At 58.9% G+C, this 27317-nt stretch overlaps 2 protein-coding genes across 3 annotated transcripts in view; both read left to right on the plus strand.

Moving 5' to 3' along the window:
- Positions 1-2651: 2651 nt before the first annotated feature.
- P2RY6 (pyrimidinergic receptor P2Y6) lies at positions 2652-11699 on the plus strand. Of its 2 annotated transcripts, none has more exons than XM_087757936.1 (2): positions 2652-2753; positions 9319-11699. In XM_087757936.1, exon 2 carries the CDS (start codon positions 9356-9358, stop codon positions 10367-10369), a length of 1014 nt encoding a protein of 337 aa, XP_087614062.1. In that variant the 5' UTR covers positions 2652-2753; positions 9319-9355; the 3' UTR covers positions 10370-11699. The 2 variants fall into 2 exon arrangements, with proteins under 2 accessions (XP_087614062.1, XP_087614063.1); XM_087757937.1 differs by lacking the exon at positions 2652-2753 and adding an exon at positions 7008-7056.
- A 2788-nt stretch (positions 11700-14487) lies between these two features.
- ARHGEF17 (Rho guanine nucleotide exchange factor 17) overlaps positions 14488-27317 on the plus strand; it is a 37720-nt gene continuing 24890 nt past the window's right edge. Inside the window, exon 1 of the mRNA XM_087758718.1 lies at positions 14488-17457. Within this exon, the coding sequence (XP_087614844.1) occupies positions 14488-17457 (2970 nt within the window). The remainder of the gene's footprint in view (positions 17458-27317) is intronic.

Here is a 27317-nt window from a genome sequence, read left to right on the forward strand (position 1 = left end):
GACCTCATCCCCTCCAGAAGGAAATTTGGGCTGGAAAGCCAGAAACGTGGGCCTGGGACCCATCATGGGAATGGGGGTTGAAGGTTAGACCAGTTTCTCCAGTGCAGAGGTCCAGCAGCGAGAAGGCTTGTCTTCTTCTGTTGGGGCTTTCACCCCAGGTAGCTGCATGGGTTTGACTGCGGTGAACGTTGATTGCAGCAAGAGGATGGAGGGGACCATCAGAGTGGACCTCAAGAGATGAGGCTTTCTCCACCGCACACCTTCTCTGACAAAAATTTAGGGACAGGTGCTGGGGGAGCAGATGTCAGCGGGTGACCATCTCCTCTGACCTGGTTAAAAAAGAGAAAGTTGCCATGAATTGTCACCTCCTCATGAGCAAGCTCTGCTAGGTCCACCACCCTGGCAGGCTGGTGTCATCAGAAGGACGTGAGAAATAAACTTCATTTCCGTTATAAATAGCTTTTCGAAGTAATGAAATTTTTCGTGCAAGACATCTCTGGTCTGGTGAGGCCCGGCGGAGCCCGAGGCTGAAGGGACCCAGCCTGTGTCCCCCATACATCTGTGTTGGGGGAGAACCTGAAAGAGCTGTAGGACCCTCCCCATGGGGACGTCCAGCGTCTGGTGTTGGGGACATCCCTGCCCTGAGGCTTTCACAAAGCTTCAACATTTGAAAAATGCTGCTTTTCGCCTCCAGCAAGAGTTCTGCGTCGGTTGGGGGAGCACGATCCCAGGTCCCGGTTGCCTCCCTGGCCTTGACCACAGATGCTCCTCTCTCCGTCCGCACCATCCTGTAACCTACCAGCAGCTGGAGACCTGGAGCCTGGTGGGAAGGTGCAATTACCCTGAGCAGCAGCAGCAAAGGTAGCCTGCGATCAGCCACTAATGCGATTACTGGCAACATCCAGCTGGAGGAACAGAAACCAGGTGACCAAAGAGTCTCATGAAGCCAAATCCAGCCACCGTGCCAGGCCTTTTTGCCAAGGATTAATTCAATCTGTGAGACTCCGGGAGGAACCCAGGCTATTCCCTTTCCCCAATTATTTTTCCCAAAGAGCTTCATCTGCCTTTTGCATGGATAACAAGAGGCGTAAAAATGATGCCTTGCTTGAAATCTCTTTTTTAGCCTCGCTGCTGCCTCCGAATTTGCCTCTCCCATCCCTGGTCAATCCCCAAAATGTTGGTTTTCAGGGTGTTCCCATTTATTCCGGGTGCTGTAGGGCTGAGCTTTAGGCTCCAGGTCCGGCTGCCAGGCTCAGCGGAGGCGGTTGGGGCTGGCAGGCAGCCAGGAGCCTCTATTTTATTTTCTTTTTTTAACACTCCCTCCACTATTTACAGTGTCCCCACAGCGGGACAGCTGGCTACGAAGCGTTCACCTTGGGGACCTGCAAGGACACTCACCGTGCCGGGAGGGAGGAGGACACCAGCTCCTTTTCACCAGCTCGGAGCTTGCTCCGAAGACAGAGGCAGTGCTGGAGGTGGGATAAGTGCTCACGCTGGTGGCTCATCGGAAGAGTGAGTTGTGTCCGTTCTCAGCTGCCTTCCCCAGCTTGCTTGTGGAAAACCCTGAGCTCCCCATCGCAGGCTGCTGGGCTTGTTTGCACAAGGCGTGATTTCTGTTCTACTCCAGGGAAAGACACTTTTTCCCTCAGTTTCCGTCTCCCCACGGCGGCTGAGGGAACGGGGAATTTCACAAGGGCACCGAGCCATCGCCAGCCCAACCCCACAAGCCCGGGCAGCCCCGGGATGAGGGTGATGGCTCCAGCCTGGCTGTGGTTGCAAATATTCACGGTTGCTCCTGCCAGAGCCCATCTCCCCGGCGGCCCCGCTGCCTGGCTTGGCTGCGGGCTCGCTCCAGGATCGATGAAAGCCCGCGTTGTCCGCCGTAGCGCAGGCGCCGGTGGGATGTAGACGGGCTGCGGCACCTCGTTCCACCTCTCCATCCCGCACCGTGTAGCCGGGCCCCTGCCCAAAACTCCTCTCCTTGTATTTGGGTGCCAGCTCTGGGGGTGCATTGCTCAGCGAGGCGACACCGGGGAGCCCCGCGTGGTGCTCCATCATCCGGGCGATGCCGGTCAGCACCTCCTTGCCCTCCACCTCTACCAAAACCCATCATAAGCCCCTAAAAAGAAAGGAGGGGAATAATTTTGGAGGGCAAACTGGGTTTCCAGGGAAAGGAAGCCTGTCATCCCACGTAATCCTGGCATTCCCGGACTGTTTACGCATCGGCCTTTTCATACCCAACACGTTCCCCCGGGGTTCCTTTCCTTATTGCTTTTTAATAGCCCCGCTCAGGAAGCGCGGAGGCTTGACGGCCTGGTTAATGAGTACCCAAACCACCAACCCCTTCGGTTGAGACCCTGTCCCCGACACCCGGCTGCCCACCGAGGGCTCCGGCAGCCTCCAACCCGGACAATCCAGCTGTTGGCCGGTGCATGAGCATCCCACCCTGTAAATCCCACTGCTGGGGCTGTTGGAAGCCCCCCCCGCCCCCTTCAATCCAGCTGTTTGCCCATGACCATAAGGCTAATCCAGCTGTTTGCATGGCAGCTGTCAGGCCCCTAATCCAGCTGTTTCCCCCCGCCCCAGTCCAGCTGTGACCCTTCCCCAGCCTCCTCCGGAGCCGCCCGCAGGTGCCGGAGGCCGGAGCGGGGCGGAGCGGGGCGGCCCCGGGGCGGAGCGGGGCCGGCGGCCGGAGGCAGCGGGGCGGCCCCGGGAGCTGAGCGCCGCGGCCACCCCCGTGCATCCCGCTGCCGGTAAGTGCCGCGGACGGGAGAGACGGGACGAACCGAACCGGGACGGGATGGGAGCCGAGAGGGGCTGAGTGAACCGGGCAGGATGGGGCTGGACCAGGCAGGATGGGACCTGAGTGGGTCAGACGGAACCGGGCAGGATTAGACCCAAAAAGGGTCAGATCGGACTGGGTAGGATGGGGCCAGACTGGGCAGGATCGGGCCCGAGCGTGTCAGACGAAACCGGGTCAGGATGAGACCCGGGGGTCAGACCAAACTGGGAAGGATGGGACCCGAGTGGGTCAGATCAAACTGGGCAGGATGGGACCCAAGTGGGTCAGACAGAACCAGACAGGATGGGACCCGAGTGGGTCAGACCAAACTGGGCAGGATGGGACCTGACAGGGTCAGACCAAACTGGGCAGGATGGGACCCAAGTGGGTCAGACAGAACCAGACAGGATGGGACCCGAGTGGGTCAGACCAAACTGGGCAGGATGGGACCTGACAGGGTCAGACCAAACTGGGCAGGATGGGACCCAAGTGGGTCAGACCATACTGGGCAGGATGGGGCCAGACTGGACAGGATCGGACCCAAGCAGGTGAGACTGAACCAGGCAGGATCGGAGCCGATCAAACTGGGCAGGCTGAGGCAGAACTGGAGAGGATGGGGGCCGATCCGGAGAGCGTCGGTGCTTTGGGGTGGTCCCAAAGCCACCCCACATGGTAGCTGCTGGACTTTGCTTTTAGGGAGATTTAGCAGCTTTTACGGCAGAGCAGGGCTTTGAATCACGCCGTGATCCCCCAGCAGGGCTGGTGCGAAGCTCAGCGGGGTGGGTTCGCCCCGGTCCCTCTGCTCCCACAGCCTGGGGTGCGCCCGGGATGCGCCTGCGTCTCCCAGGGCATCCATAGGGATCAGCCCCGTGCCGGCGGCGGTGTCGCACCCGGAGTGTCCTCGAATCTGCTCGAGGGACCTGATCTTCCCCGGCGTCTCCGCTGCGGGTGCCAGGAGCCTGGCCTCTGCCTTCTTATATATATCTATATGTCTTTGTACATATATACATACAGCGGTATAAATATATTCGTATATATGAGCATGTGTGCATAGACACGTGTATAGAAGCATAAATAATTTGTATATATATGGATGGAGTTATGTATATACATGTGTGTGAGTCCATGTGCTCAGAGACATGTATTTGTGTATCTAGGTATGGAAGTTTATATATTTGTGTGTGTGAATGGACGCATATGTATTTCTATATATGTGTAGAGAGAAATGTGTGTGTGTGTGTGTATACATGTGTGTTTATATGTGTATGTGTAGAGCCATATATATGTTTGTATATATATGTATAAAGGTATATTTATGTGCAGATCTTAAAGGTCTTTTCCAACCTAAACGACTCTATGATTCTATATATGTCTAACGTTATATTTATATGGAGAGGTGGATACGCTGGTAATATGCGTGTTTATGCGTATGTGTGTACATGTGGGTGAGCACGTGGCTGTATATGTGCCTATATGTTTGTGTGTATATAGGTATGGGTTTATACAAGCCCAGCCAGAGCCTCAGCGCTGCCAGCTGAGACCAGGCCAACTCATTGCACCCTCCCTGTCCCCAGCGTCTCCCATTTCCAGCAGGAAAACGCTGCCCGGGTTGCTCAGAGCATCCTCGAGATGTCGATTTATTTTAGGGATGGGGCACCAAAGCATGGGGAGGTGAAGGGAGTCTCCCGAGGGCAGAGTACAGCGGTGGCAGAGCCACCCGGCGTTGCCGGAGGGACCGTCCCTGCACCCTGTCCCTGTGCTCGGCACCCGAAAATGCCGCTCTGGCCCAATTTGGCCACATCGTTACACCTTCAGGCTTCAATAAACGGAGATTTCCCTTAAAACACCCAAGCCTTGGTCCCCAGCCACCCCAGGGCAGGTGGGACAAGTCCGAGGGCTTTCACTCAAAGATGTTCTAGGACCAGCCAGGAGGTTTCTGGGAAAAGGGACGTTGTGGCTTCGGCCAAGCGGGGCGGGAGCATCCCCCCCTTCATCCCCTTTGAAATCTGCTGAGCTGGAGCTTTCGCTTCCACCTCCGCCATCCCAGCCCTGCCATCGAGCCCCCAAGATGTCCCCACCATGGGCCTTTCCCAGGGCAGGACAATCCAAGGAGGAAGGTTTCCGAGGGAGGAAGCCATCCCCCGTATCCTATTCCAGGGCAGCAGCGGCTGAAATATCTTCCCACTGTAGCAAGCGCGCAAAAACCCCCTTCATATTAACATCAGGGTGTTAATTAAAGGTGATTTCACCGGAGAAGGGCTTGCGTGAGATGGTTTGCAAGCAGAGGGGCCTGCGGGGAGCCCCGCCGCGCCGGCGCGTGCCAGGGGAAGCTCGCGGCCGCTGCGGAGCGGAGGCAACGATTATTTTTAATCCTGTCTGGCCGCAGAGCAGCCCCGCTTCTCGTTCTTAACCCCGTTCCTCCTTCGCAGGCACCTCCTTCGCAGGCACCTTAAACCCCCGGGATAAGGGTGACCCCATCCCACAGAGCACCCCAACACCACGGGCACCCCTTTTTTTCCTCCTGCAAGTCTCGTTTTGGCAATGGATTTTTCCTGGTGCCCATCACCGCAGTGTCAGGGCACAGGGACCGGGACTCACTCTTTCTGCTTTTAGGGGAGGCTGAGCGCAGAGGGCACCCACCCCAGCACCCCAAGGGCTGGCAGGGATTCCTGTGATGGTTTTTTGGGTTGAAAAAGGAGATTTTTTGGGATAATCCGCCAGGCCGGATCATGACCTGGGGACGTGCCACGGGCACAGCCGCAGGATGAGGCCGAGTGTCTTCATGTGGTTTCGTTAATTGGAAACAGCGGTGATTTATGAGCCGTGGCAGGCTGCGACTGCGGGGTTACAGGCAGGTGCAGGCAGTGGGTACAGTTGGGGTAGGGATTCTCCAGTGTCTAATAGAAAGGTTGTGCTCAGTGCCTCCTGCAGATGGGTTTCTCCTGGAATTGGGAGGGATTTTTCCTCCTCTCCTCCAGCTTTTCCACCCCTCCCAGCCTGGCAGCACTGGGGTTCAGTGTCTCATTTCCCTCTTGCAAAGGGTTTTTTTTGCTCATTTGTCTTTTCTTGGGAAGAGGATCCCTTGTTTTTTGGCTACTCCTTGTATTATTGGCTCAGCTCTGGCTGTGGATGCCCTCCGCCACCGATGGCCTATGTAGCCTTGGGCATGTCCCTTAGCACCCCTCCTGCGAACACCCCTCCGAGGGGTGTATTGGGGAGAAACTCTGCAAAAATGGGGCATGAGCCATACCAGTCCACTTCAAACCCAGTGCCCGTGCCTCAGTTTCCCTTGTGTGGCCACGACAGCCACGGTGGCCACCCAGTGCCCTCCCTGTGCCCAGCATCTGCCCCAGATGCCCACCCTTCCAAGGAGCCAAAAATGGGGGAAAGGACCCCCAAAATGGGGGAAACAACCCAAAAATTCATGGGCCTGGTGGCTTCAGCTCCCGTGCTGGGTCTGGGCTGTGTCCCCTGCTCTGGTGGCATTTGCCAGCTCTGGATGTCCCTTGGTGTCCAGGTACAGCTCTTTTGGGGGTGCAGTGTGGGTGCATAGGGGGGTGCGTGTCTGTGCACACGTGTAGGGCGTGCACACACGTGTCCGTGTGTGTGCATGGGGGGGCTGCATACATGGGGGGGGCGGGGCACGTATTTGTGTAGGGGATGGGGATGTATGCACGCAGCATGGAGCCATGATGGAGGTGCTGGCACGGACTGTGCCGTGCCATGCCATGCCTGCGTGGCCACGCAGTGCCATGCCATGCAGCGCAGTGCCCGCCCTGCCATGCGGTGCCATGCAGTGCCGTGCCACGCAGCACGGTGCCCACCCTGCCGTGTGGTGCCATGCAGTGCCGTGCCGTGCAGCACGGTACAGTGCCCACCCCGCTGTGCAGTGCCATGTGGTGCCACGCAGTGCCGTGCCATGCAGCGCAGTGCCCACCCTGCCATGCTGTGCCCATGGTGCTGTGCCATGCAGCACGGTACCTGCCCTGCCATGCGGTGCCATGCAGTGCCCATGGTGCTGTGCCATGCAGCGCGGTGCCCACCCTGCCATGCAGTGCTGTGCCATGCAGCGCAGTGCCCACCCTGCCACCCAGGTTTCTGTTCCCCATTGGGCCCTGGGGTGCTGCCGTTGGGTGGAAAGGGGAAGCATTGCTCAACGGGGCGAGTGCAGCACCCCAGAGCCACAGACGTGCCCGAGTGCTGGGCAGAGCAGTGGGTCCCAGCACCCTGTGGCACCCCCTGCCATCCCCTGGCACCCAGTGGCACCCCAGCAGGTAAGATGTGCTCCCAGGTCCCCCCACCCCTCTCACCGGCCACCTTGTCCCCAGCGTCACGTGGGTGTTCCTGCAAGCACACGTGGGATGGCAGAGGCTTCTGTGGGTGCCCAGGGTGGGGGCTGGGATGGGTGCTGCCCCAGCCTGGGGTCCTGGGGGAGGTTTGGGGGGTCCCAGGGCATAGGGCAGTTCACAGCCATGGGGCACTTATTGACTTGGAGGTGGCACAGGTGGGTGCTGGGACTGCCTGGAGCTGGGTGACAGTGGGCACGATGGGGCATGGTGGGGGTGCCAGGGGGCTCAGCGGGGTGCAGGTGGACTCAGCGGGGTGCAGGTGGACTCAGCGGGGTGCCAGGGGGGTAGGAGGGTTATGCAGCAGCCAGGAGGGCAGGGGTGGAACTGATCTGCAACCTGGAGCACCCCCAGAAATGGGGGAGCCTTGTGTGTGTCCCCAGCACTCCTCCCAAGCCTGACCCCATGGCCGGGCTGTGCTCCAGGGCCGGTAAATCCCCAAAGACCCAAAACGTGGCCACCACAGTGGTACCAGCCAACAGGGGGGCCCCAGGACTGGTGTGTCCCCCTCTGGTCCCCTCTGCCTCATGCACCTGGCTGGAGCCCAGCCACACCCCTCCCTGCCTCAGTTTCCCTTCCCAGCCTGTGTGGGGACACTGGCCACCCCATTTCCAGGCAAGCTCGTCCCCGCTAGGTGTCGGGGCCACCGCTGGGGCATGCAAGGGAAAGCAGGTGCCGGCCCCGCGCTGCCAGCCGGGGTTGCAAACAGGTCTGCAGGCGATGGAGGAAGCGAGAGGAGGAAGTAAAAGCGGCTCTGCTGTCACCCAGGAGCGTGTAGCACCCATGGGTGGCGTGGCGAGGGATTCGGCCAAGTGACATGGCTGGGGTCAGGGGTCTCTTTGTGCTGTAGGACCACATCTTTTGCACTGGTCTTAACCTCTAAGAAAAGCAGCTGGCCTCTTCTCCAGCTCAGAGCAGCCCAGAGGCCCCGTGGATGGGCTCTCTTAGCCCACAAAACTGAAAACCTCTGGGACCAGAGCGTCACCAGCCCCGCTTCCCGGATGAAAGTAACCACCAAACATCTGTGGGTTGTGCTGGGCTCGGTGCAGGTGGCATCTCCTGAAACTCAGGGTGAGTGGCTGTAGGGCCACTCGGTGACTGGCCGTAGGGCTTTGGCACCCCCTGCAGAGGAGCAGGAAGCCATGCCGGCGGCTAACAGCACGCCGTGCCGCAAGTTCCTCTCCCGCACCGGGATGAGAGCGGTTTGACCTTGTGCAAACCTTTCTGTCAGGGGAAGAGGAGCTGAGATCGCGGCCACCATGGTGTCCCATGTGCCACCACCCCGCGCGGTCCTGCTTTCTCCACCTTCACCTCCCTGATGGACTTCTAAATCCATCGCCGTGGTTTAGAACCATAGAATCACAGAATGGTTTGGGTTGGAAGGGACCTTTGAAGATCATCCAGTCCAACCTCCTGCCATGGGCAGGGACATCTTCAACCAGATCAGGGTGCTCACAGCCCCATCCAGCCTGGCCTTGAATGTTTCCAGGGATGGGGCATCTCCCACCTCTCTGGGCAACCTGGGCCAGTGTCTCATCACTCTCATTGTAAAAAATTTCTTCTAGTCTAACTCCATCCTCTTCTAGTTTAAAACCATCACCCCTTGTCCTATTGCTACAGGCCCTGCTAAAAAGCCTGTCCCCGCCTTTCTTATTTTTTTATTTAAGTATTGAAAGGCCGCAATCAGGTCTGCCCGCAGCCTCCTCCTCTCCAGGCTGAACCCCCCCAGCTCTCAGCCTCTCCTCCCAGCAGAGCTGTGCCATCCTCGCACCATTGCTGTGGCCTCCCCTGGCCCCGCTCCAACAGCTCCATGTCCTTCCCGTGCTGAGGACCCCCGAGCTGGACGCAGGGCTCCAGGGGGGTCTCCCCAGAGCGGAGCAGAGGGGCAGAATCCCCTCCCTCGCCCCGCTGCCCACGCTGCGGGGGATGCAGCCCAGGAGACGCTTGGCTTTCTGGGCTGCCAGCGCACATTGCCGGCTCATGGCCAGCTTTTCACCCCCAGCACCCCAAGTCCTTCTTCTCAGGGATGCTCTCAACCCCTTCATCCCCCAGCCTGTACGGATACCAGGGATTGCCCCCACGCAGAAGGATGGGGCTATGGGGTCGCACACACTGGTCCAGGTTCATCTTGCTAGGGCGGGTGTGACACCTCATGGCCAAGTCACCAACTGTCCCCTTTGTCATTCACAGGCGCTGCTGAGGGGCCACGCCAGCAGAGAGGACATCGATGAGGGAGACCACCACCATGGCCAACTTGACAGCCCAACCCATGGAAGTCGGGAGGAACTCGTGCACCTTCCACGAGGAGTTCAAGCAGGTCCTGCTGCCCCTGGTCTACTCGGTGGTGTTCATGGTGGGGTTGCCCTTGAACGCTGTGGTCATCGGGCAGATTTGGGTGGCCCGTAAGGCGCTCAGCCGCACCATGATCTACATGCTGAACCTGGCCACAGCCGACCTGCTCTACGTCTGCTCCCTCCCGCTTCTCATCTACAACTACACCCAGAAGGATTATTGGCCTTTTGGGGACTTCACCTGCAAATTCGTCCGCTTCCAGTTCTATACCAACCTCCACGGCAGCATCCTCTTCCTCACCTGCATCAGCGTCCAGCGGTACCTGGGCATCTGCCACCCCTTGGCCTCATGGCACAAGAAGAAGGGGAAGAAGCTGACGTGGCTGGTGTGTGCCGCAGTGTGGTTCATCGTCATCACCCAGTGCCTGCCCACCTTCGTCTTCGCTTCCACCGGCATCCAAAGGAACCGCACTGTCTGCTATGACCTGAGCCCACCGGATCGCTCCGCTGCCTACTTCCCCTATGGCATCACCCTCACAGTCACCGGCTTCCTGCTGCCCTTTGTGGCCATCCTCGCCTGCTACTGCAGCATGGCCCGGATCCTGTGCCAGAAGGATGAGCTGATCGGCTTGGCAGTGCACAAGAGGAAGGACAAAGCCGTGCGTATGATCATCATCGTGGTCATCGTCTTCTCCATCAGCTTCTTCCCCTTCCACCTCACCAAGACCATCTACCTGATCGTCCGTTCCTCGCCCAGCCTGCCCTGCCAGGCTCTGCAGGCGTTTGCCATCGCCTACAAGTGCACGCGTCCCTTCGCCAGCATGAACAGCGTCCTCGACCCCATCCTCTTCTACTTCACCCAACGCAAGTTTCGCGAAAGCACCCGTTACCTCATTGACAAGATGAGCTCCAAGTGGCGGCATGACCATTGCGTTACTTATGGCTCCTAGGTGAAGATGAGGGCCACCTCGGGGTACCAGGATGGGGCATGGAGCAATTTTGGCTTTAAGCTCCACAGAGTGGAGATGGCTTCAGCTGGGGACATGCTGGAGGACAGGAGGATGGCATCTCCCGAGCTTTCAGCACTTTCATCCCATCTCCAGCCTGCAGCGGCACAGTATTAACCCCATCACGGCACAGTTCTCCCTCTGGCTTGGTTGCTCGAACAGCAGCTTAGCGCTGTGTTTCCTTGGTGGCCAAGCCACCAATGCAGTAAAAACCACTGGTGGGACCATGGAGAGCACAGTGGGACCATGGAGGACATGGTCCCTGGCTCAGGGCGAGCTGCTGGGGGGCGATTTCTCCCTCTTCTTGTTTAAAGCTTCCCTGATGGGGCCATGCAAGGGCTGGGGAGGGTTTGGCTCAGCTCGTATCTGTCTGGGGAACATGGGGCCATGTGTTTCTCCAGCTCAAGATCAGCGTCATGGACATTTTTGGGGTAATACTGAGACATCCCTATCCCCCAGTCCCCAGAATGGGGCCAGATCAGTAAGACACATGGGCCCACTGGTACCACTGGTGCTGCAAAACAGTGGAAGAGCATCCCATGCCAGACTGGAATCTGGGAAGGGGGACATAAGGGCAACCAGGACACCCATGCTGGATTTCCCACCCAAGTGATGACCATGGGCTGGGTTAGACACAAGCCAGAGGTGTTGTCACCTGCCCGGGGACCTACAGCATTATCTGGGTCCAGCTCCCTGCTTAGCCCAGCACGCCAAATCTGGCCCACCCTGGCATCCTCAGCATCCTGCTGCCACCTCCTAACCAAGATCCACCAAAATCAGAGCCAGCACAATGCCAGGAGTCAGGAAACTCATGCCACCAAGCTACTCAGTGTCCTTGGCCATGTCACCATGTGTCCCACCATTGGCTTCGCCTCTCCACCACCCCCACGAGGGGTTGAGGATTGAGCTTTGCTCCCCGCAGCCTCCGGCGGGATGCTGCTTCCTCCTGGCAAGGAGGGGTCTGCTTGCACGGCGCGGGGTGGATGTACCACTAATCGCTCTGCAAGTCACCTTTAACGTAAAGGATGTATAGAATAAACCTCTCCCCCTTTTTCAGCTGGATATGTACACATGTATACACCCACTGTATATACGTACATATAATACATCCAAGCAGGGGAAGGTTTGTAGCCTAACACAGGCTACGTGGCACAGATATTCTCTGCCCTGAATACACTATATGTACCTATACGGTGTATGTATGTATATATAGGGATAACTTTCGCTGCATTTCTCGCAGGTTGTTTGTGGGTAATAATCACGTCTAAGTTGATTTAAGCAGTTTGCTTCAAATTTCTGGAAATGAGCATCCCTCCTGTACCCAACCAAGCGTGCGTCTTCATCCCAACTTGCTCCCTGCAAGGGCGCAGCATCTTCCTTGGGTACCCGGCCACCCAAGGACCTCGCCAGCATCCAGGGCTGGTGGTCCCAACGTGGGTCCTTGCTGTCACAAGGATGAGGAGGGCGCCCAGGGTGGTCATGAGCTCTTGGATGATGCTCAAAGATCTCAGCATCGCAGTGGGCTGGAATGGAGAGGGATCCTGTGACGGCGTGAGCTCAAGCCGCCTGGTTTTGCAGGAGCAGTGGCCGTGTCCTGGTGGGGAGGACCATGCATGGTGCCAATGGCTTTGGGTTGGAGCACAGGAAGTGACGGAGGAGGCAGAACCAGCCCTAGGGTTTCCCTTGGCCAGAGCTCATCCATGCCAAAATCTCCTCTGATATATTTTTGGGGTCCGGCAAAATGCTGGGGGCTGCGAGAGTGGTGGCCAGTGGGACAATCCCAGGCTGGTGTCCCCAACTCTTCCCAGACAAAAGGAAGGGTGACAGGGTGACAGGGTGGGAGACGGCGGGCCACGCCATCCGGACCCAGGAGAGGGCGCAAAATATTCAGATTTGGAGCAATTCAGCTGGGTCTGTGGGTGTCCACCCCGCTCCAGGGAGGCATGGAGGAGTCCTGCTCCCTCACACCACCCTGTGTCTGGAGAGCACCCATGGGACGAGGTGGCCAGCCAAAACTGAACCGCAATATAGCTTTGACGGGAAAAAAATAAGCAGGTCCCAAAAAGTCCAGTGGTGGCTGCAGGGACAGCGTGGGGTCAGGCGGTGACATCCAGCAGCCCCCGATGAGGTCCCTGATGGTGGAATCAGGAATTTTGGATGGTTTTAAGGGTAGGAGGCACATGGAGCTCACTAATTTCTGCACTTTGGGTCTGACTATGTCCTGCCTGGCCTTGGGGTCCTGTCAGCAGTTCCCTTGGTACCACCAGGCCTAGAAGCCAGGGTGATGGGCACAACGTGGTGCCTTAGAGATGGGGTGGGTGCTTCAAAACATCTCCTTCGCTTGCAAGACGCTCAACACCAGCAGCCTGAGGACCAGCTCCTCCAGCACCGAGATGTGATGAAATGTGTGTGGTTCTTCCCACAATCCCATCCTGAATGCCAGGTGACCATGGGGACATCATGGGGACATCATGGGAACATCGTCCTTACGGCCGGGAGACACCCAGCCCTGGGGGAACCAGGGGAGGAGAGGGCAGAGGGAGGCAATGGAGAGCCGGGGAGGGAATACCTGCTGGGGCAGTGCATCTCACAGCATCGCCGGAGGCACTTTTTAGATCCTGAAAAATGCACTTACAGGGGTGTTGGTTTTTTTTTTAATCACCACCAGGTTTTTTTGTGCCCCTGGGATAGAGACGGCAATGTCCGTGGCCAGGACACCTTTCCAGCCCCATCCACGCTGCCAAGGCCCCAGCTCACCCATCAACCACCCGCCAGCCACCTTCATTTTTCACATCCCCGGCGATAAATCCGTTGTCTTGGGGGAAAGGGGGTTACGAGCTGCAAATAGCAAGCGCTGACAAGCGATGCTAAAAACCCACGAGAAAGTCTGTTCGCGGGGCGGTGCGTCACCGGAGCTCTTTGCAAGTTGGGAACAAGGTGTTCTGCCTTCCCCGAGATGAGCTGCAAAGCAGGGGCTGGAGAAATACACAGCAAAGGGAAGGATCTCACCCAAATTTTCATAGAATCACAGAATCGTTTAGGTTGGAAAAGACCCTTAAGATCACCAAGGCCAATCGTTAACCCAGCACTGCCAAGGCCACCACTAAACCATGTCCCCAAGCACCACATCTCCCCGACTTTTAAATCCCCCCAGGGATGGGGACTCAGCCCCTGCCCTGGGCAGCCTGGGCCAGGGCCTGACAGCCCTTTGGGGAAGAAGTTTTTCCCAATACCCAACCCAAACCTGCCCTGGCGCAGCTTGAGGCCGTTCCCTCTCGTCCCATCGCTTGTTCCTGGGGAGCAGAGACCGACCCCCCCGGCTCCAGCCTCCTTTCAGGCAGTTGCAGAGAGCGATGAGGGCTCCCCTCAGCCTCCTCTTCTCCAGGCTGAGCCCCCCCAGCTCCCCCAGCCGCTCCTCCCCAGCCTTGGGCTCCAGCCCCTGCCCCAGCCTCGCTGCCCTGCTCTGGCCACGCTCCAGCCCCTCAATTTTTGCTTACTTATCCTGATTTCCCCTAAATAAAAAAAAAAAAAAGCTGGAGGAGGTGGAGGGAAGGGGATGAAGGATGTGTGGGGGGGGGTGAAGGATGCGGGGGGGGGGGTGAAGGATACTGGGAGGATGAAGGATACTGGGAGGATGAAGGATACTGGGGGGGATGAAGGATGCGGGGGGGATGAAGGATGCGGGGGGATGCGGGGTGCTCCTGCTTGGCCTGGGAGCGGGAGGGCAGCTTCCTCTCCCCCCCAAAAAAAGAAAAATTAAAAAAAAAAAAAAAAAGGGCAAAAGCTCCAACCATCCCCCTCTGCGGGAGGAAACCCCGCCTCCGGGGAGGAAAGTTTATTTGAATGCAACAAATAAAAAAGCAGGGGGTGAGGGAGGAGGAAAAGCCAAAAAAAAAAAAAAAAGGGGAGAGAGAAAACAAAGCGGGAGGGATGAAGCCCGCTGGCAGCCCGGAGGAGGAGCGGGGCCGGGCGGTGCCTGCGGCGGGGCCGGGGCCGGGGCGCGGCGGCGGCGGGGCCGGGGGGCGGGCGGAGGCGGCGGAGGCGGCGGGGGGGGGCAGACAATGGCGGAGGGGGGCAGCGGTCGGGGGGTAGCGGCGGGTCGGTGGCTCCTGCCCGCCTCCTCCCCGCCTTCCTCCTCTTCCTCCTCCTCCTTCTTCTTCTTCCCGGGTAGGAAAGTTTCAGCGTCGATCGCGGAGCAACAACCGGGCCGGGCTTTTGGCAGCCTGGCCCCTTCGGTACGGCAGCTTTCGCTTCGTTTTACCGAGCCGGAGCCAACGGGCCCGGTTCATGCCGGGGTTCAGCTACCGTCCCCGGCTCCACCGCCGCCGCCGCCGCCGTCGTCGTCGCCGCCGGGCCCGGGCTTAAACGCGGAGCCGCCGCGTTGGCCCAGCGTCCCGGCGATGCGGAAACTCTTCGGGGAAAGCTGCCGGCAATCCACGGGGGGAAGCGGGAATGGGAACGGGAGTGGGAGCGGGAGCGGGTTGGGGAACGGGAACGGGGCTGGGAGCGGGAGCGGGAGCGGTCGGGGAGCTCCCCCGCCGCCTCCACCCCGCAGCCGCGTCCCGCACCCGGCTCTCCGCTCTCCCCGCGGAGCTCCGCCGGAGCCCGGCCCGCATTCCTGGCATAACTCGACTCGACCGCAACCACCCTCCTCCTCCCCATCACCCCGCTCCAACGGGGAGGATGAAGCGGCGGCATCCCGTTCTCCCCGCCTTTCGTCGGGCAGCGAAGGCGAAGGGCAAAGCGGTGCCCACCGTCACCGCGCCGCCCGGAAGAAGAAGGAGAGCGGTGGTTGGGAGAGTCCGGCGGATGGCGGCGATGCTGAGGCCGAAGGCTGCGGGAGGGTGGTCCCCCGTCATCCCTTGCCCGTGGTGGCCCGTGTCTCCAAGGTGAACATCCTGCCCTTCGGCAGCCCCGGCGGGTCGCGGAGCAGCAGTCGTTATTCCAGCACGGAGACGCTGAAAGAAGAGGAACAGTTTGGGATCTGTTGGCCCAACCAAGGACGGACTCTCCAGGCGGGTTACGGCGTCTATCGATCCCCCAGTTTTGGGGCGAGCGATGGCCTGGCGTGGGGACAGCCAGCGGTCCGCATCCGTCCCAAGCTGCCACAGGGCACGGCCAAGGCGAAACCGGACTTTGGGAGTGAGAGCCTGCACCAGCCGGGGCTGGAAGGGGAGCGGGCCAAGCACCGCAAGTCCTTGTCCAACCCTGACATCGCCACCGAGACCCTGACGCTCCTCAGCTTCCTCAAATCAGACCTCTCGGAGCTGAAGGTGAAGAAGAAAGGGGTGAGGATCGGCCTTGACGCAGGCTCCGACGGCTGCTCCGGCATCACCAACCCCTCCCCGGGCAGCCGCGGCGCCGCTCAGTCCCCCAACCGCTGGGCGCCGGGCGAGCGGCCAACGCTCAAGGACCTGACGGCCACTTTGCGTCGCGCCAAGTCCTTCACCTGCTCCGAAAAATCGGGGACGCGGCGGCTTTTCCTACAGAGTACCATGAAGCAGAGCTCCTCCGAGCTCCTCCTGGCCACCGCCGACAGCCAGGACCAGGTGGCTTTGGATGGGGGACAACGGGGGGACGAGGATGCTCTCCCCATGGTCATCCAGGACCAGTACATCCAGGAGGCGAGGCAGGTCTTTGAGAAGATCAGCAGGATGGGTTCCCAGCAGGACTACGGCTTCACAGCCGAGCAGAAGGACAGCGGAGGTGTGGAGGGCGCCGAGGTGGTGGCACCGACAGTGACGACGGACGCGACCCTTCGGGGACGGGCGGAGAGCACACGGTGTTTGAAGGAAGGGGAGTCGGAGGAGAACCTCGCTTGCAGGAAATCCGTGGAGGAGCTGTCAGGTCACGAGTCGAGCGTGACAGACGAGGGCATCGTCACGGAGCCGGAGCCCGTGGGGATGCCCTTCCAAGACCTGCATGAAGCCGTGGATGCCTGGACGCTGCCCAACGCTGGGCTGGCAGCCGGTGACACCGAAACGCCACTGCCAGCTCACCCGGCAGTGGTGGTTGAAGACATTCCAGCTGGCAAATCCGAGACACCGAGCACCCCCGGCAGCTTGCGGCGCCGCCGTAAGTTCCCCTCGGCGGGTGCCAATGGGATGGAGGGTGGCAGCGAGGGTGGCACCGAGCCCTACCGCTCCCTGAGCGACCCCATGCCCCACCGGAGATGCTCAGTGGCGGAGGAGGTGAAGAATTTCTCCGTTGACAGCAACTTCCTGGGCTCGCTGAGCACCAAGGCGGGCATCCCCCAACCTGCCGCCATTGCAGGCAGCGCAGGCAGCGCAGGCAGCGACCTATCGCTCAGCAGTGATGGGCCACGGGACTACAGCAGTCTCATCCGAACCATCGTTAGCCAGCCCGGCGCCATGGCTAAGCTCATCGATGAGAAGGGCAACGGCAAGACCATCAAGAAGAAGTCGTTGAGCGACCCCAGCCGCCGCGGTGAGCTGCCGGCTGGTGCCTTCGAAGGTCCTGGTGAGGCCATCAGCGAGCTGGAGCCCAGCATCCCACCGTCCAGCAGTGAGCCCATCCTCTCGGCACAACCAGCAGTGCCGGGCACTGGCCGCGGCTATGGCTTTGACCCCAAGTTGGCTGATGTGTTGTCCCCTCGCATCGCCCGGCGCAGCTCCAAGAAGCGCTCCAACCGCGCGGCTCACCAGGAAAACCAACCGCCGCCAGTGCCTGCCGTCCTCGCCAAGAGCCGCCTGGCCACCAAGCACGTCCGTCACACCAGCGAGCCTGCCACCTTCGTCCCCATCACCGTCCCCGAGCCGCTTGTCCCCTCCGGCCACCACAGCCACCTCCCCGCACCGGCTGCCAGCCGCTCACCCGGCAAATCCTTCCCGACCCTCCAACCTCCTTCGCTGGAGGATGTCACCAAGCGGTACATGCTGGCCCTCAACTCAGGTGACGCGTCCCCCGGTCCCGGGGATGGACCCTGCTCTCCGCCTGCTGCCCCACCGCCCCGGCTGCCCCGGTGCCCGCGGCCACCCGACGAACACGGCCCCAGGACCAAGCCGCAGGTGGTAAGTGCCCATCCATCCTAAAACTACCTTCATTTCATGGGATGCATGATCCCTCCAAAGCGTTGGTGGCTTTGGGGGTCCCTCACGTGTCCCTCATTAGGGACAAATTCCCATCCGCGGATGCGCTGCCAGATGGCCAAGAGCCTTCCCAGCCCTTTCCGGCTGTCCGGAAGGGGTTGAGCTCTTGTTTGTAAGAGGGACCCCCTCAATAAAAAGGCGATTTTGGGGTGGGAAGAAGCTGTTTTCAGGCTAAATAGCACCAAATTTTGGTGGAAGGTGGTTTTATAGATACATATATTATATGCTATATTTATATATAGCATGTCCTGGCGATGCTATATAAAGTCCTGGTAAACTGGTGTGCTCTCAGCCAGCCCTGAGATGCTGAACCAAAAATTGCCTTTTCCTTAGCAGGGAGGGCTTAAATGTTCCTTTTGCTTGGGGTTCCCTATGTCATACCCTTTATCGAGCAAGTTGGCATTTTCCCCCCCAAAAAATCGCCATCCCTCCGCCCGGGACCATGGGCTTTGCCGTGCTGGCAGCGTGGGAAAAAGGGGGAAAAATATTCTTGTGCATGCGCTGAATATTTTATGAATGGGTAAAGTTTTATCCTGTCTGCGGATGAATTAATGCCACTTGGGGGATGCAAAGGCGGTTTGCTCGCCCCGAAGCGCAGCCACATGCTTTGGGGTCTTTCTTGGGGTGGGTTTTTGGCATTGCCGGCCCCTTGGCTGTTGTTTGAAGATGGACTTGGGTTCCCATCACTCTGGGTGTTTGTGCCGGGAAGCGCTTGGAAGCGCCACCTCCTCCTGCGGCACAGCAGCACCGGCACCCACGGGGCTTTTAATAGCTCCGGGCGAAGCCCAGAAATACCCGTTCCCGCGGGGGATGAGCCGGGAGCTCGCAGGAACGGGGCTGGCAGGGCTCTCTCACCCTGCTTCGATGCCGATTTAAGAGGACGGGCTGGACCGTTCCCTTCCAACAGCCTCCGGCAGCCAAGCGTGAAGTCCCCAGGGCTGAGCCCGGCGGTGTAACCCTTGCTGGCCGGGATAGAGCCGCGTGGAGCAGGGGTGCTTTTCTTTGCACGCACCCGAAACCCAGATCCCTGCAACATCATTTGCCTGGGGTATTCTCTTGGGGTCAGGCATCCCTGTAGCATCTTCCCCCAAGATACTCTCCTGGGGTCCAGCATCCCCACAGCATTATTCCCTGGAGACATTATCTCGGGATCCAGCATCCCCACAGTATCATCCCCCCAAGATATTCTCGTGGGATCCAGCATCCCTGCAGCATCGTTCCCCCAAGATATTCTCTTGGGGTTGGGTATCCCTGCAGCATCATCCCCCCAAGATGTTCTCTTGAGGTCCAGCATCCCCACATCATCATTTCCCCAAGATGTTCTCTTGGGGTCCAGCATCCCTGCAGCATCGTTCCCCCAAGATATTCTCTTGGGGTCAGGTATCCCTGCAGATTCATCTCCCCAAGATGTTCTCCGGGGGCTGGCATCCCCACAGCATCATTCCCCCAAGATGTTCTCTTGAGGTCCAGCACCCTTGCAGCATCATTCCCCCAAGGTATTCTCTTGGGGTCCAGCATCCCTGCAGCATTATTCCCCCAAGGTATTCTCCTGGGGGGCTCTGTCCCCCATCCAGCTCCTTCTCCAGCTGTTGTCCCCATTGCCGGACAACAGCCGTTGGTGGCTGAGAATGGGGAACTCTTGGCTCGTGTGTAAAACATCCTTGGAAATAACTTTGGGTGAATTTTGCAGCGTTTTTGCCTGAGGTACCACTTTAGAGCGAGGTGCTTGCCCTCTCCGATCTCGGGGTGAGAAGTGCTGTTGAAGCGTCAGGTGTTATAATTAAGCGGGGTAATGAGGAACCTCCCGGGGCTGCGGCTGGTGGCACCTCGGGGGTGTTGGCAGGTCCCCGAGGCGAGGCAATGCACCTGGCAGCATTTCTTTATAAAGAAATATCTCTTATTAAATTATTAATATTTCAAGTTTCTATAATAGATGATTTATATTAATAATTTATAAAGAGATATTTCTTATTCGGGAAGCTCCCTGCGGTGCCCCAGGGACAGTGCCCACCCCATGATGGCCCCGGTATCAGGGATGCTTTGCTGACCCCGCACCCCCATACGCCGCCCCAACCCTCATCACTTTGGGATCATTTCGGGTGGATTTTTACCAACTTCGGCACTGGGCTCTGGCAACTGAGAGCCCAGTTTGGCTGAGCATCACCTCAGGGACCTGGGCCACCCCGTGGGGCCAGACCCTGGGGATGCTGCTCCTCACCTTGCTTGAACCCGCCGGCCTCGGCGAAGAGGGTGCAAATTTTCCCTTTTAAGGGCAACGCCACAGCTGTATCTTCAAATCTCTCTCCTGCCTTTGAATTTCTTTGTGCTGCAGCCATAACATAACTGAAACCAGGATTTTTATTTCTCTTTTTGATTTATTATATAGTGGAGCTGGGATGTTTTATTTCAGATGGCACCAGCCAGGGCTGGGGGGGCGGAGGGGGACCGAGCCCTGCAAGGGAGTTGCTTTAATTATAGGCGAGAGCATCGAGGACCGGATATAACTTGGCACCAGGACGGCTGGCTGGGAGCGGAGATTTACATGCTCCCTGACCGACAGCGAAGAAATAAGCTTTATTTTTTATTTATTTTTTTTTCCCCTCCCTAACTCAATGGAGAGGGCCGGTGTCGCGAGGTTGGTTGTCTGCTTGGGGAAGTGGTCGTCGCTGCTTGGGGATTTTGGGGCGTTGGAGCATCGGTCCCGTGTCACGGTGATGGTCCGCCCGTCTTGGTGTCCGTCTCCAGCAGCCGATACTCGGAAGAAATTAATAACGGGGTCTGGCAAGTGTGCAGCGATGCTCCCCCAGAATATTCTCCTGGGGACCAGCATCTCTGCAGCATCATTCCCCCAGAATATTTTCCCAGCCCCCATGGTTTGGGGGTGGCTTTGGCGGAGGTGAGCGCTGCCGGGCCGGCTGTTTGCTGGGTTCGGCAGCCCGGCACGTCCCGGTTGGAAGAGGTAACGTGCTGTTCTCCCTCGGCAGCAGAACTGTTTGTCCTGGGTGCTTTCCAGTGATCCTCCATGGGGCTGGAGCCGGCCAAGCCGTCCTGGGTGCAGAAGAGCTCCTTCACCCTGCGTCTGATGCCGGGCACGAGGCTTTTAATTCCCCAGGAGCCGTTAGCAGCACGTCCCACTCCAGCGCATGGCGCGGGGGCCGCGGGAAGAAAGGATGCTTTCAAGATAGCAAGAAAAAAACCCCTAAAAAACTCAAGACAGAGAAGTTTTTCTGCCTCCAGCATCCCATGAGCCGCTGGGATGGGCAGCACATGCGTGCACACCCATGCACACGTGTGTGCGGGAGCCCAGCACTGAGCAAGGGTGCATTTGGGGTGCATTTGGGGTCCATTTGCTGCTCGGTGAAGGTATGAGTGGGATGCCAGGCTGGGAACCCCTTGCGTCTTTCTTTTCCCTGTGGCCAAATCCAGCATGGGATGGAAAATTAGGTATGTTCGCTGCCATGCTCTGTTTGTTGACTTAGCAGCGGTCGGATTAAACAGGAAAATACTGATTTAAATATAGCACCTCGCGGGAGCGGAGGAGTCGTGGGAACGCGGCCCCCGGCGCCCCGGCCGCTGCCTTTTCCACCTGCTGCTCCCCAAGTGGGGTGGCTGCACCCCGAAAAAGTCATCAGGGATGGAGGGGGATCCCTGGAGGGAAACATCGGGGTCACGTTCCCAGAGACGCTTGCGTAAAACCCCGCCATCCCTCCCGAGCATCCTCCCTCCACACTCGCCCCGGCATGGCTCATCCTCCAGAAGCTCATCCCTGCTTTGGGGACAGCTCGAGGGCCAGATCCACGCACCGGCCATATATTCCTTGGCCAAAGTTTGGCATTTTTGGACCTATTTATCCCTCCATTCCCTTTCCATAAATCTCCATAGAAACCAGGTTTTGGGCCATGGCTGGGAGTTTTCTCATTTTTCGGTGTTAATGGAAATCTATAATTAAAGCCATTGCGTGGGGAGGATGGCGATGGGTAAATCTTGGCGTTGCTCGCCCAGTGCCTGCGCCGATGGTTTGCCCAGCTTTTGCGCCCCTGGCTCTGCCGTGCTCAGCAAAATGCTGGGTTGGGGGGAAACTGAGGCACGCAAGCAGCCCCCGCTGCCCTTCGGAGGGAGGTTGGAGGTGGGATGGAGCGAGGAGAAATTGGCTGGCATCGGGAGGACCCACAGGTGATGGGCACAGACCGACACTGGGACCACCGGCACAGGGCCAAGCAACACGGCCCGGGGGGTGAACCAGCCCAAATCCCCTTAACTCTGCCCATTTTTGCCCCTTTCCTTACCCAGTTCCAAAATCCCCTTAACTCTGCCCATTTTTGCCCCTTCCCTTCCACGGTGCCAGGGCTTTGAACGCCCTAGGGTGACGCAGAGGATGTCTGGTGTCACCCAGAGCCACCCCCTCCTTGCTCCTTGTCCCTTGTCCCCAGTGCCTGCCCTCGCTTTAATTAAAAGCCTCTAATTAATTAAGCAGCAAACTCCACCAGAGGGGATGGACCAGCCGGGATACACATCCTTTGGGCCCAAACACCCCAGGGTAGCACCCCATGGGTGGGGGGGTGCCCTGTGATGGCCGTGGGGCAGGATCTGGCCCCGGAGCGAGAGGGTTAGCGCTGGGCTGAGCTCAGTGCTGGGGGCTGGCCTTGGCCAGCGGCCGCCTGGCCCAAAGGTCAGGCTCTTGGCAGGATGCCGGGGCTGCAGCGAGGGTGGGAGGCTGGGATGGGCTCGGTGTGAGCTCCACTTCCAACCTGCAGAGAGACCCATGGCCCTGGGCAGGTGCTGCATGTGCAGGGGTGCACAGGGAGGTCCCTGGTCCAGGGGTGCACATGCAAGGGTGCACGGAGAGGTCCTCGGTGCAGGGCTGCAGGTGCAGGAGGTCCCTAGTTGCAGAGGTGCACATGCAGGGGTGCATGAGAAGGTCCCTGGTGCAGGGGTGCCCATGCAGGGGTGCACGGGGAGGCCCTTGGTGCAGGAGTGGACGTGCAGGGGTGCACAGGGAGATCCATGGTGCTGCTGTCCATGTGCATCCCTGTACAGGGAAATCCCTGGTGCTGGTGTGCACGTGCATCCCTGCATGGGGAGGTCTGCAGTGCTGGGGTGCATGGGAAGGTCCTTGGCGCAGGGGTTGTCGTGCAGGGGTGCACACAGAGGGCCTTGGTGCAGGGGTGACTGTTCAGAAGGTCCCTGGTTGCAGGGGTGCACATGCAGGGGTGCACGGGGAGATCTCTGGTACTGGTGTGCACATGCAGAGTTGTACAGAGAGGTCCTTTGTGCTGGTGTGCATGTGCAGAGGTGCACAGGGAGGTCCCCAGTGCCAGGGTGCGGGTGCAAGGGTGGACGTGCAGGGGTCACAGGAAGATCTGTGGTGCTGCTGTTCATGTGCATCCCTGTACAGGGAAATGCCTAGTACTGGTGTGCACAGGCATGCCTGGACAGGGACGTCCCTGCTGCTGGGGTGCCCATGCAGGGGTGCACAGGGGGATCCCCGGTGCAGGGGCGTATGGAGAGATTCCTGGTCCAGGGGTGCACATACGAAGGGTCCCTGGTTGCAGGGGTGCCTGGGCAGGGGTGCATGGGGAGGTCCCTGGTGCAGGGGTGGACATGCAGGGGTGCACGGGGAGGTCCCTGGTGCAGGAGTGGATGTGCAGAGGGACACAGGGAGATCCATGGTGCTGCTGTCCACGTGCATCCTTGTACAGGGAAATCCCTGGTGCTGGTGTGCATGTGCATCCCAGCATGGGGAGGTCTGCAGTGCTGGGGTGCATGTGCAGGGGTGCACGGGGAGATCCCTGGTGCAGGGGTGCACGTGCAGGGGTGTATGGAGAGGTTCCTGATGCAGGGGTGCACGGAGAGGTCCCTGGTGCAGGGATGCCCATGCAGTGGTGTGTGGGAAGGTCCCTGGTGCTGTGGTGCACGTGCAGGGGTCCAGAGGGAGATCTCTGATGCCGGCATGCCCATGCAGAGTTGCATGGGGAGATTATGGCGCTGGTCTGCACGCACAAGGGTGCACAGGGAGATCCCTGATGCTGGGGTGTACGTGAAGGTGTGCATGAAGAGGTCCTTGTTGCAGGGGTGCACAGGGAGGTCCCTGGTGCTGGTGCAAGGGTGCATAAGGGTGCAAGGGTGCATAAGGGTGCAAGGATGCATAGGGAGATTCATGGTGCTGGTCTGCACACACACAAGGATGCACAGAGAGATCCCCGGTGCTGTTTGCACCTGCAGCCCTGCATGGGGAGATCCCAGGCGCTGGGGTGCACGTGCAAAGGTGCAGGGATAGATCCAGGGTGCTCCGTGTGCAGGGGTGCACAGAGACATGGGTGCTGCTGGTGCAGACACCCAGCAATGCACAGGGATGGTGCAGGGCTGCACCATCACCGTCTGTGCATTGCACGGGCCGCTCTGCATTTCTGGGCAGCCTGCCTGCACCCTGCCTGCATGTGTGCACAGGGCTTCCTGCCTGGGCTTTTCCATGGAAAATCGCACGCCTCCAAAGCTTCTGCTTGGAGGAGGTGGCCTCAATCTCCGATCTGCTCTTGCAGGGGAAGCAGCAGGTCGGCATCTCTGAGATGTGCACGTGCATCGCTGGTACCCTCCTGCCAAACTCAGCTGGGATGGAGGCTCAAAGCTTCCCGGGTCTTGTTGCTGCGGCATTAGTCCGTCCTTGCAAGGGTTATGGGATTTAGAACCTTTCCCAGGGATATTTCTGAAGCAGATGCTGATCCCTGTGTGATGGGAGGGACCAGAGAGGTGACAGGCTGAGGTCTCCGCTTGCTGTGACTTCGTTTCTGAGCTCCATCACCCATCTGGCGCAGGCAGATCCTAATGGGGCAGTTCCCGCAGCTTTGGAGCTGCAGCAGGGACTTCTAAATTCCGGATGGAGAAGGTGGTGCCGTCATACGAAGGGAAGATGCAGCAGGGCAGTACTGGGGTTTAGTCTGTACAGAGTTTCTTCCCCTTCTCCCAGGGCTTTTCCCTGGAAAGCGGCGGAAGAGACTCCCTTCCTTCCTTCCTTCCTTCCTTCCATCCATCCATCCATCCATCCATCTCCATCTATCTAGCTCCATTCATTTATCCATCTCCATCCACCCATCTCCATCCATATATACACCTCTATCTACCCATCTCCATCCACCCAACCAGCCATCTCCATCCACCCACCTCCATCCATCTCCACCTATCCATCTCCATCCATCCATCCATCTGTCCATCCACCCACCCACCCATCCACCCATCTCCACCCATCTCCTGCCATCTCTATCCGTCTCCATCCATCCATCCAGCCATCCCCCTCCACCCATCCCGCTCCACCTATCTCCACCACCCATCCCCACCACCCATCCCAAACAACAGGCCTCACTAGCCATGCAGCCATGATTTTCAGCACTGGCATGGTCCATCTTCCAGGACATCTCCTCCTGAAGGCATCAAGCCCAGCTTGCACAGACAGAACCCACTAAACCAAATACATTGTGATTTCCACCATGGTGTTTCCAGGCCAGGATGTGTCCAGAGAAGAAAAATCAGCCACTTCCACCCCCTCTCCCTCAACGTGGCTCTTTTTAAAGCTCTGATGGTTGGTCCCGGTGGGGCTGTTTCTCTGGGCTCCCTCGGTTTCCATGGAGAGGATGGGTGAGGAATTTCAAAGGGAATGGCTCCAGTAAATGAACTCTTCTCTAAAAATAGTGTGTTTGCTTTTGGGTCTTTGGGAACTGCGGCCCGGCCAATGGGAGGGAGAACAAAAATCAGCATCTGGGTAAAAATATTCCAGTAACTCGCTTTTTGTGCAAACTCCTGTTGGAGCTGCTGGGCTTCGGGGGGACGGGGGACTGGTCCCAGTCTGCCCAGTCCCTGCCCGCACTGGTACCAGTTGCTTCGTGACTGCTGCTTGTGGTTGCAGATGGGGGTTGTCCCCAAGCTGCGTGTCCCCCTGTGCCTTATATAGATTATTTCAAGTTGAATCCCTTTAATTTGCGGGGTAGAAGGGTTGATGGCAGGAACATGTGTGGCTTGTGTGACCCCCATGTCCTGTGATGTCCCAGAGCCCCTGGGCACGTCCCTTTTTGGGAACCAGGGAGTGGCTACCACGACCATCCACCCCACTGGTGACATCCAAGACACCAACGAGCCCGACTAGGACATCTCTGCATGGATGTGCTGGGGAAAGGACATCTGTCGTGGTGTCCACCACCAGGTCCCCTCTAGAGGAGCCACCATCCCAACACGGGGATGGCCACCACCAGGTCCACTCCGAAGAAGCCACCATCCCAATGGCAGGATGACCACCACAAGGTGCCCTCCAGAGGAGCCGCAATCCCAATGGGGGAACAGCCGCCACCAGGTACCTTTTGGAGGAGTCACCATCCTGACGTGGGGATGGCCACCACCAGGTCCCCCCTTGGAGGAGTCACTATGCGACATGGGGATGGCCACCATCCCAATGTGGGGATGACCACCACCAGCTCCCCTCCAGAGGCATGACCATCGCGATGGGTGGATGGCTACCATCAGGTCCCCTCCGGAGGAGCCACCATCCCACTGGGGGAGCGGCCACCACCAGGTCCCCTCTGGAGGAGCCACCATCCCTATGTGAGGACATCAGCATCCCCACGCAGTTCCTGGGGCTAGAGAAGGTTTCCTTGGCGGTGCCGTGGAGTTGCTATTTGCGACCGCCCATTCCCGAGCCTGTCGGTACGCTCCAAAAAAAACAAGAAGGGAGTTGTTTGCATGGGAAGATTGGCATCTCCAAGCCCGGGATATGGTTTCCTGCTTTTTTTAGCCGGAGTAGCAGCAGACTCGTCGGCCTGCCCTGATTTGGCATCTTTCTTCTTGCTTTTTTTTTTTGGAAGGGTTTCATCCTGACCCCTCGGCAGAAACGCCGTCGCTAGCAGTAGGGGATCGGTTTTGGTCCTTTTGGGTTTTTTTTTGGTTGCCCAAAACCCCGATGAGATGGGATATAGATGGCTCAGAGCCTCAGTAAGCGGAGAGGGGACTCGTCCCTTGGTCATCCGAACCCGGCGCAGGTCAGTAGATGCCGAAATGCCCTTTTTTCACACTCCCCCCCACCCCCAAGTGCTGCCGTGACAATGACACGACAGGGAAGGCGTCACCTCTCGCCTCGCTGTGATGTGACGTGAGATGTGGGCGTTTCTGGCAAAGTCCGTGGTCGTCCGTCCCCCCCCCCCCCCCGGCTCCCTGCCACCCCGCTTGCAGCCGTGCTGGGCGAGGGGACCTGCTGAGCATGGGGTGCTGCAGGGCTGGGTGTCCGTGGGGCACAGGCGATGTTGGGGATGGAGGCTGGTGTGGGCATAAAGGGAGTCTGCTCCTGGTGGTTGCACCCAGGCTGCTGCCAAGGGCATGGATCCAGGTGGGGGGGGCATGAGAAGGGCCTGGGCAGGGGCACGGCAAGGGCTGTTTGGGGCTCCTGTATGTCCATCAGCTCCTGGGTGTCCGTCAGCTCCTGGATGTTTGGGGATTTGTGGGTGCCCATGGACTCCTGGTGCTTGTGGACTCCTGGGTGCCCATCAGCTCCTGGGTGCTTGTGGACTCCTGGGTGTCCATCAGCTCCTGGGTGCTTGTGGATTCATGGGTGCCCATGGACTCCTAGTACCTGTTGGATCCTAAGCATCCATCTGTCAACTCCTGGGTGTCGTCAACTCCTGGATGCTTGTGGATTTCTGGGTGCCCATGGACTCCTGGTACCTGTTGGCTCCTGGGAATCCATCAGCTCCTGCATCCCCATGCACTCTGGGGGCCCATTGGCTTCTGGGGGCCCATGGACTCCT

This window comes from Nipponia nippon, unplaced genomic scaffold (assembly GCF_047370975.1).
Source record: "Nipponia nippon isolate SJK-2023a ecotype South Korea unplaced genomic scaffold, ASM4737097v1 scaffold_2, whole genome shotgun sequence".
In the NCBI taxonomy this organism is placed as follows: Eukaryota; Metazoa; Chordata; class Aves; order Pelecaniformes; family Threskiornithidae; genus Nipponia; species Nipponia nippon.

Coding starts and splice junctions, on each gene's coding strand:
- P2RY6 (XM_087757936.1), top strand. CDS start 9,356: ATGAGGGAGACCACCACCATGGCCAACTTGACAGCCCAACCCATGGAA.